Source organism: Pan troglodytes, chromosome 11 (assembly GCF_028858775.2).
Source record: "Pan troglodytes isolate AG18354 chromosome 11, NHGRI_mPanTro3-v2.0_pri, whole genome shotgun sequence".
NCBI classification, from domain to species: Eukaryota; Metazoa; Chordata; class Mammalia; order Primates; family Hominidae; genus Pan; species Pan troglodytes.
Window position 1 is genome coordinate 100477591 of NC_072409.2, and position 9664 is coordinate 100487254.

Sequence of the window (9664 nt, forward strand, 5' to 3'; positions counted from 1 at the left end):
AGTTTTTTTAAAAAATCATTTGTGGTTGGTTTGGTGGAATAGGAGTTTTGAGTTCTCCAATTTCATGGTTCTTTTGTTTTTTGTTTTTGCAGGACTCTGTAAGTTCCCTTTGTTAACCTTTAAACAGTACATCCTGGACCTGTAAACAGTGCTTTCTTGGTCACAAAAGTGAGGGGGATGGGCAGAATAATCTAAAATTTCTATTGTATTAAAAGTAATGTTGCTGAAGGGCTGGGCGTCGTGGCTCACGCCTGTAATACCAGCCCTTTGGGGCAAGGCCGGCAGATCACTTGAGGTCAGGAGTTTGAGACTAGCCTGGTCAAAATGGTGAAACCCCATCTCTACTAAAAATATAAAAAATTAGCCAGGCATGGTGGCATACGCCAGTAATCCCAGCTACTTGGGAGGCTGAGGCAGAAGAATCACTTGAGCCCAGGAGGCAGAAGTTGCAGTGAGGAGAGATTGAGCCACTGCACTCTAGCCTGGGCAACAGAGTGAGTGAGACTCTGTCTAAAAATAAATAAATAAACAAATAAATAAGTGATGTTGCTGAAGCTTTTGGAATGACAAGTAAGTTTTAGCAGCACCCATGTATTAACAATTATCTCTCCTATTCCTAGGAATTAAAACCAACTAAGTAGTCAAAAAAAATGTCAAAACTGCCAAAGCTATGTAGTTTGCTATAGATTAAGGGAGCAACATGTATCAAGGAAGAATCAATATCTACCAACTACCTTTGGTCCCTTATATGCATAAAATGAGCTCTTTCATTTGATGTGGGAAAGAAAAAGTACCAGAAATTTATTTTATGTCATAATAAAGAAATGATGTACTTATGTTTTATTTTTATAATATAATAATGTGAAATTATTGGTGAGGAAAAGGAAGGTTCAGAGAAAGATAAAGCATAGAAATACAAATTTAGGCTTTGGCCACAAGTCTAATTTTTTTTGGCAGGACCATTAAGGTTAACAATGGTCATGTATTAAATACACTAGCTTCACAGTATATCAAAATAACCCCAGTTGAAGAATACCGTACTGATTTACATTAGATTATATATAATTCTACCCACAAATCCTGTTTGGAGGGACTAGAAGAAACCAAGGAGATCTAGTTGACCTACTAGTGCAAAGTAGTCAAGGGAAATAATGTTTAAGCAGTCTTAAAATTACTATTTAACATGGCTTAACAAAATTACTATAAATCAATGAATACATTATTAACTATAGCAAAAAAGAGTCTGCTTTAATATGATTATCATCAACGTTCTTTTTTCAGTCTATCTCTAAAAATCACTTCCTGAGTCTTCTGAAAGTTTCATTTATTCCATTCATTCTACAAATATTTGTTGGCTCCCTACTGTGCACCACAGTTCTAGGAATTGGTAATATAGCAGTGAGTGTGGCAGATGTAACTTAAGGAACTTTCAAGGGTAGCTAAGAAGACAGAAAATTAAACACGTATATTACAGATGTGATGAGCATTTCAATAGGGAAGCATAGGGTGCTACATGAGCATACAAGATGACCTAAATGGAGTCCGTAGTCCTTTAGCTAAGACTTGCAGGATGAGTAGAAGTCAACAAGGCCAGGAGATAAGCAAGAATGACTGTTCTGGGCAAAGGCCTGGAGTGAGAGAGCATATTCGAGGAACTGAAACACAGTGCAGTGTGGCTGGAACACTGCAGAGAGAAAGCTTAAAAAAAATCAGCAAGGTCGGGCCGGGTGCGGTGGCTCATATCTGTAATCCCAACACTTTGGGAGGCCGAGGTGGGCGGATCACGAGAGGTTGGCCAACATGGAGCCTGACCAACATGGAGAAACTCCGTCCCTACTAAAAATACAAAATTAAGCGTGGTGGGGCATGCCTGTAATCCCAGCTACTTGGGAGGCTGAGGCAGGAGAATCACTTGAACCTAGGAGGCGGAGGTTGCCGTGAGCTGGGATCGCACCATTGCACTCAGGCCTGGGCAACAAGAGTGAAATTCCATCTCAAAAACAAAACAAAATGAAAACAGCAAGGTCCATTCCTTAGAGGCCTTTGTGAGCCACTACAGACTCAGGACTTCAGCCTAAGGGACATCAAAAGGTTTTAGGCAAGGGAGTGACAATCAGATGTGCATTTTAGACAAATACAACTAATCAATCAACAATAGTTACAGAGCACCAATTGGAGCAAGGCAGTATAGTAGGCTTGAGAACAATACACAAATGGGAGTTTGGACTCTCATTGAGCCTTCAAGGACTTTAGAAATGTTAAGAGTTTAAGGCAGTATAAATGCATCTGTTTCCTAAGGGAAAGATGGGTTGTGGTAATCTGGAAAGGAATCTTTGGGCTTTTAAAAAAGTGGTATGGGCAAGGTGTGGCGGCTCACGCATGTAATCCTAGCACTTTGGGAGAACGAGTTGGGCAGATCACATGAGGTCAGGAGTTGAAACCAGCCTGGCCAACATGGTGAAACCCGTCTCTACAAAAAATGCAAAAAAGTTAGGCAGCCGAGGGTGCAGGCACCGGTAATCCCAGCTACTCCGGAGGCTGAGGCAGAAGTTGCAGTGAGCAGAGATCACGCCACTGCACTCCAGCCTGGGCAACAGAGTGAGACTGCATCTCAAAAAAATAACGTAACATAACATAACATAGAAGTGGTATGTTTCAGATGGGAGAGAGGCCACATGCATCCTGAGCCATCTGAAAGAGAAAGTGGTTGAAAATAAATCTGGAAAGGCAAATTTGGGATATATGTGGAAGGCTTCAAATGTCTAGTTAAGGAGTTTGAAATTTTTCCATATAGGAGATGTAGGGCCATAGACCATTTTTAAGCAAAATGGCATGCTCAGGCGATAGCATGATGGATAAATCAGTGGGAGAAATGACTGTACTTATCAAAGACACTTAAGAACCTTGCATAGTGCTCCAGGTGTTGCTGCTGTAAAAGTTAGCAGTAGGGACCAGGGGAACAGATTTAGCAGTTATTATGAAAGAAAACCCAAGTAGAGTTGAAATGACTGCCTGAATATTTGAGGGGGATAATAGCGTAGGATCAAGAACGACAGAACATAGCTGAGGTAGTATGAAATAAGTGGACTATAAATTGGAAATTATAAATTTCACTATTACATGCACAATTTCTCTATATTATCACACAACAATGCCTCTCAAAGAGTGGTAGGCAGACCAGAATTCATCTATGACCTATTTGTTAACCAGTCTGTACAGAAAATGACAGTAAGCATTTAGAAACTTCCATTATCATTGAATAATTTTGTCTACTGAATTTAATTAAAAATTTGAACTTATATTGTGTTTGTCTTTTTTAATTCCATTTTTCTAGTAATTCTTTTTATAGTATTTTATCAAAGTATAAATCTGTCAAAGATTAAAAATTTTTAAAAACAAGAACTGTCCTTCACCACAAATAGTTTGAAAAACACTGTCAGAGTATTTAGGTTGCCCCCCAGATCTAAGTAGATTACCTCTATAAACAAACATTCAAAAATATTAAAAAATAAACACAAGTTTGAATATGGACTGAATATTACAGATTATGTATTTACGGTTTTCTTAGGTATAATAATACCACAATAATTATGTAGGAGAATGATACTTTTAGAAGCTATATGCTTATGTATTTACGGGTAAATTATCATGTCTAACTTACTGAATGGGGGATAGCAAAATGAAAAAACACACAGCAGGCATCCCATACACACGGCTAAAGTAAATATGGTCAAATATTAAGAACAGCTGAATTTAAGGGGTGGGTATACAGACAACAATCAATACTGCACTTTCAACTTTTCAAAACATAATGTTGAAAAAATGTTTAAATAAATAGGTCATAAAAACCAAGTCCTCCATACCCCAAAGTCACCAGGTCAGTATTCTCCGGAATGACTTCTGGATCCTCACCGTCCTCAAGGCATTTCAGTTTATCAAGGCTAAAACAAAAAGGAAAAGCAATACTTTAAGGTCGACTCTGCATCTGGTTCACAGCGAGTTAGGGTTGTTTTCCTAAATACATTACTGAATTACGAAGTCAGATAAAATCCAGCAGGCGGCTCAGAGAGGCCAGAACTTAAGACAACGATTTCTGTGATTATATTTTATAATGAAAAGGCCGATGAAGGCAGCCAGTACTGTTAAATGGAGAAAGAGATTAAAGTTATTTTTATATTTTCATCCCCAAATAAGGCACTTTTAAGAAATACTTCAGTATTAGAATACCCGGAAGGTCCCCAAAAGAAACCAGTTAGTCGGGGTTTTAACACTCCTCTGATGAAGTCTCCCGCAGCTTCACTATTACTCAGGTTCCTCCATTGTCAAAGTGTCTGTCAATGGCAGGTACACGTCGCTGTTGCCCTGACTGCTATTCTTTATTAACAAGCACTCTTAGAATAAGCAAATGGAAAAACTAGTCTTTGATGCAGCTGTCTTGTCCCTTTGCTCCAACTCATAGAAACTGTGCATTCGGGTCCCAGGACTTCTGGTATCCCAGGAAGGCTCCAGCGGGTTGAAAGCTTTAAAGGGTAATACTCCTAGCCCAGGTCTAAACCACAGGCCCTTCTCAGGGATGAGTCCCAGAGGAGCGCACGAGCAAGGCTGCACCCTGTTTGACCCCAAGCTGCAAGAGCCCCTTTGCTCCGCACTCACCCGCACACCGCCCTCAGCTCAGCCGCCGCCTCCAGGCTGCAGTCCAGATCCCTGGCCACCGCGGCATCCTCCCGGTCGGAGTCAGCTGCCTGGCTCCCAGGCAGAGCGGATGCCGGCGGCTCCCTCAGCGACAAGTCCCCGGCCCCGCGCAGACGGCCCCGCCACAGCTCCCCAAAGGCGCCCACATGGAAAGCGCGCGTATTTAGCTCGGGAAGCTCATACTCTGGAAAGTTGCAGCCGCCACTGCCGGAGACTGGGTCCTGCCTGCCACCCACCCCGCTACACGTAGGGCCACCTCGGCTTCCTTCAGCCATGTTCGCCCCACTCCTTTCCCTGCAAAAGCCTGCAGATCAAGGCCTCGCAGAGCGTGATGGAAGTTGTAGTTGCTTGGGGCGCCCGGCGGGCGAGCGGCGAGGCGGCGCGGGCAGGGCATCAGAAACTACATTTCCCGGCAGGCCATGGGCAGGCCCGCCCCAGGGCGCGGCACCGCGAGGCTCTACGTGCAGGGCGCGGCATTGTTCTCCGACCCGGGCGGTACGGGAACCGTTGCGGCTGTGGGTTAACCGCAGCGGGTGGGGCTGGGTTTCTGGTCCCCGAGTTACGTAGCAACTGTCTCTGCCCGGTAGGGCGGCCTCGCCAGGCGCTTAGGCCCCGTTCCTTGCGGCTTTCGGACTAAGGGGTGCAGGGCTTTTTCTTGACTGGGGTTCAAGGACTGCTCTGCTGCCTGCTTGCTTTAGAGCCTAAGAAACAAGTAGGGCGAGGGCCGAGACCAGGGACACGACCAGCCCTCCGGATCTGGTTCTTTCACAACCTCCGCAGAGGCCCCATGTTCGTGTGCGTGTGCAGTAGTGTTTCAGAGCGTCTGTGTATCACACACTACATGATTAACCCTAATGTATGTTTTTAATGTTTTTAAAAATTACAACAACCTTTCCGGATAGGGCGTATCACCCCGTGTTGCTGTTGAGGAAGGATTTACCTGCGGGGAAAATAGAAGCAGGATCGGAACTCAGTCTGGCTTCAGATGGAGCTCTCTCCATTTCTCAGAGGCCCTGAAGGATACAGCAGGACATACTATTTATTTATTAGACTGTAATCACATGCCATATAATTCACCCATTTGAAGTGTTCAGTGATTTTTAGTATATTCACAGGCTTGGGCAACCATCACCACTATTTGAGAGCATTTTTACCACTCGAAAGAAGAAACTTGTACTTTTTAGCTATCACCCCTGATCCTCCCAACTCCTCCAGCCCTAGCCAACCAAGAACCTACTTTGTCTCTCTGGATTTAACTAATCTGGACATTTAATATAAACGGAATTATATGGTCTTTTGGTGGCTGGCTTAATGTTTACAAGGTTTGTTACAGGTAGTTAAGCATGAGCAGGGCAGGAGAGGGCTCTTCCCTCACCCACTAGGAATGTGGGGTGATGCTTAGGCATTTATCACATTGCCTCTAAAAGTGATAAATTGGCAGCCGGTGCCAGGGAGAGGCCATTTCCTGATGGCCCACACCTGTTGCACTAAAGTGCTCGTTGAATGCAGGTGACAGGGAGAAGCAACTTCCTGGGCATATGCATTAAGAGACAAAATCGGGGAGTATGACCTTTCAGGGGGACTCTATCGGAAAAGGGAAGAAAGCCTCAGATGGGCACGCATACAACTTCATACATATTGCGCTGTGCTCACTTCCCAAGGGTAAGGAGGGCACTGCGCATGGAGGCAGCCCACCCTAAGGGAAGAATCATGGGAAAGGAGCCAGCCTATAAAGTACTAGGATCGAGGTCAATATCACAGTTGACCTCAGTGACAGCTTGGGACTCTTCCGAGCGTGCTTTCCTTTCTTTCCTAAAGGCCTTTTAAATAAGCTTCCACTCCTGCTCTGAAACTTGCCTCAGTCTCTTTTTGTGCCTTATTGCCCCTCGGTCAAATTCTTTCTTCTGAGGAGGCAAGAACTGAAGTTGCTGCAGACCCATACAGATTTGCCCTAGTAACTTGGATACCTGCCACCTGTAACAGGTTCATCCATTTTGTAGTATGTGTCAGTACTTCATTCCTTTTTTGGCTGAATAATATTGCATTGTATGTATATGCCACATTTTATTTATCAAAAAGTTTTTACCTTTTGGCGTTGCTATGAACATTCATGTACACATTTTTGTGCAAATACGTTTTCATTTCTCTTGGGCATGTGCCCAGTAGTATACAATCAGCCCTCCCTATCTGTGGGTTCTGCATCCTCCAATTCAACCAACCACATATGAAAAATTACAGTATTCCCAGGTTGCAGAACCTGAGGATAAGAGGAATTTTCCTATGGGCGGATTCCACAGGGCTGACTGCAAGAAGAGCATCTGCCAATTTTGGAGTCCACAGGGGTCTTAGAAACAGTCCACCCTGCAGATACCAAGGGATTTCTGTATTTATGGAACTCTATTTTCAACTATTTGAGGAACTGCCAGATTTTTTTAAAGTGGCTGTCCCATTTTACTCCCCTCCCCAGCAGGATTCTCCACATCCTTGCCAACACTTATCTGAACTTTTTATTATAACCGTGTCAGTGAGTGTGAAATGGTGTTTCATGACTTTTTATTTGCATCTCCCTAATTATATTGATGGAACACGTTTTCATGTGCTTATTGACCATTTGCATATTTCTTTGGGGAAATGTATATTCAAGTTCTTTACCAATTTTTAAATAAAGTTATTGTGTTTCCATAGGAGCTCTGGTTTTTTTTTTTTCTTTCTTTCTTTTTTTTCAGACAGAGTTTCCCTCTTATTGCCCAGGCTGGAGTGCAATGGTGCGATCTTGGCTCACCGCAACCTCCACCTCCTGGGTTGGAGCGATTCTCCTGTCTCACCCTCCTGAGTAGCTGGGATTACAGGTGCATTCCACCACACCTGAGTAATTTTTTTGTATTTTTAGTAGAGACGGGATTTCATCATATTGGTCAGGCTGGTCTAGAACTCCTGGCCTCAGGTGATCCGCCCACCTCTGCCTCCCAAAGTGCTGGGATTACAGGCCTGAGCCACTGCGCCCGGCCTTCTGGTTGTTTTGTTGTTGTTTGTTTGTTTGAGATAGTGTCTTGCTCTGTCACCCAGACTGGAGCGCACTGGCACAATCATGGCTCACCACAGCTTGTCAGGCCTCTGAGCCCAAGCTAAGCCATTATATCCCCTGTGACCTGCACGTATACATCTAGATGGCCTGAAGCAACTGAAGAACCACAAAAGATGACATTCCACCATTGTGATCTGTTCCTGCCCCACCCTAACTGATCAATTGACCGTATGACGATACACCCTCCCCGCCCTTGCGATAACATACTTTGTAATATTCTCCCTGTCCTTGAGAATGTACTTTGTGAGACCCACCCCCTGCCCACAAAAAAATTGCTCCTAACTCCACCGCTTATCCCAAACGTATAAGAACTAATGATAGGCTGGGTGCCGTGGCTCACGCCTATAATCCCAGCACTTTGGGAGGCCGAGGCAGGAGGATCACAAGATCAGGAGTTCGAGACCAGCCTGGCCAATATGGTGAAACCCCTTCTCTACTAAAAATACAAAAATTAGCTGGGCGTGGTGGCGGGTGCCTGTAGTTCCAGCTACTTGGGAGGCTGAGGCAGGAGAATCGCTTGAACCTGGGAGGCAGAGGTTGCAGTGAGCTGAGATTGCGCCATTGCACTGTAGCCTGGGCGACAAAGTGAGACTCCGTCTCAAAAAAAAAAAAAAAAAAAAACCTAATGGTAATTCCATACCCTTTGCTGACTCTCTTTTCAGACTCAGCCCGCCTGCACCCAGCTTTATTGCTCACACAAAGCCTGTTTGGTAGTCTCTTCATACTGACGCGTGTGACACAGCGTAGACCTCCCAGGCTCAGGTGATCCTCCCATCTTAATCTCCTGAGTAGCTGGGACTACAGGTACACTGTCATCACATCCAGTTAATTTTTTTATTTTTTTAGAGAAGAGGTTTCACCATGTTGCCCAGGCTGGTCTTGAACTCCTGGGCTCAAGTTATCCTCCTGCCTTGGCCTCCCAAAGTGCTGGGATTACAGGTGTGAGCCACCATGCCCAGCTGGAGCCCTGGTTTTTATCAGTACATTGTTGTAGGAAATATCTATCGTTTTTGTCAGCCTAGTATTGTTTATTAGAGCTGACCTTCCCTACTACTTTTGATCCTCCTGCGGCTGCCAGTCATAGAACCATTCCCAATCTGGCCACAGTGGTTGGTCCAAGGATGATCAAGTGTCTCAAATAGAGCCAATCGGAATCCTCCTGTGGGGTTTTATCTATAAACCAAGAAGCCCTTTATCCATTCTAAGGACCTAACAATGTGTCCTAGACACAGACCGTTCCTGCCAGTGGAAGAGTTAGAAGGAACAGAGGCAAGAGTTTGAACAAGCAAAGGCAGAAAATGGAGAAGATAGAAGTCAAGTGACTTGGAGCTACTGGGGCTGAGGCCATCTGCTCTCCTGTATTTGCCATTATGTAAAGGAGGCAAAATTTTACTTCTACTCTCTTAGGATTTTTCAGCTGGGCCTGAGAATTAAATTGACATAAGACAGAGCAACAGGAGAAAAACATGCAAATTAATTTCATACAAGTGTTATGTGGCATAGGATCCTTCATAAGGAAATGAAGACCCAAAGAAACAGTTACAATTGAACCCTTATAAACTGAATTGGATAAAGAGTTAGTGTGACAAGGCAAAGCATACAAGGATACGGTAGTTAATTGAGTGGAGAAGTGACTAGAAAGCTAAGAGTTAGTTTAACAAGGTTGGTTTGTACAGATTTCCCTTAGCCCCAACTTCCTGTCCTTGATGATAAGAATGATGTTTTCCTTCTGGGTATAGGGAGGACACCTTTCACATGGGAATTTCATCTCCTGCTTTTAAGAAACAGAAGAAAAGTCAGAGTGAACTCCTTGCACCTGCTGTTTCCCAAGTGATACGGCTCAGATGAGTGGAGGAACATGAGCGTTCTTGGTCCTCATGCCGGCAA

General features: G+C 44.1%; 1 protein-coding gene across 11 annotated transcripts in view; it reads right to left on the bottom strand.

The window, feature by feature from the left end:
• Positions 1 to 5248, bottom strand: part of SNAPC3 (small nuclear RNA activating complex polypeptide 3) — a 40224-nt gene extending 34976 nt beyond the window's left edge. For 6 of the 11 annotated variants that reach the window (XR_010148973.1, XR_010148978.1, XR_010148974.1 and 3 more), the window contains exons 1-2: positions 4654 to 5213; positions 3864 to 3941 (exon numbers count right to left, since the gene is read on the bottom strand). Coding sequence is in view for 2 of the 11 variants with exons in the window: in XM_054658716.2 (XP_054514691.1) it covers positions 3864 to 3941; positions 4654 to 4967 (392 nt within the window). In the remaining 9 variants the exon portion in view is untranslated. Of the gene's footprint in view, positions 1 to 3863; positions 3942 to 4653 lie in introns of all 11 variants that reach the window. The other 5 variants (XR_010148972.1, XR_008537248.2, XM_528547.9 and 2 more) reach the window with 2 other exon arrangements.
• Between the last annotated feature and the right edge of the window lie 4416 nt (positions 5249 to 9664).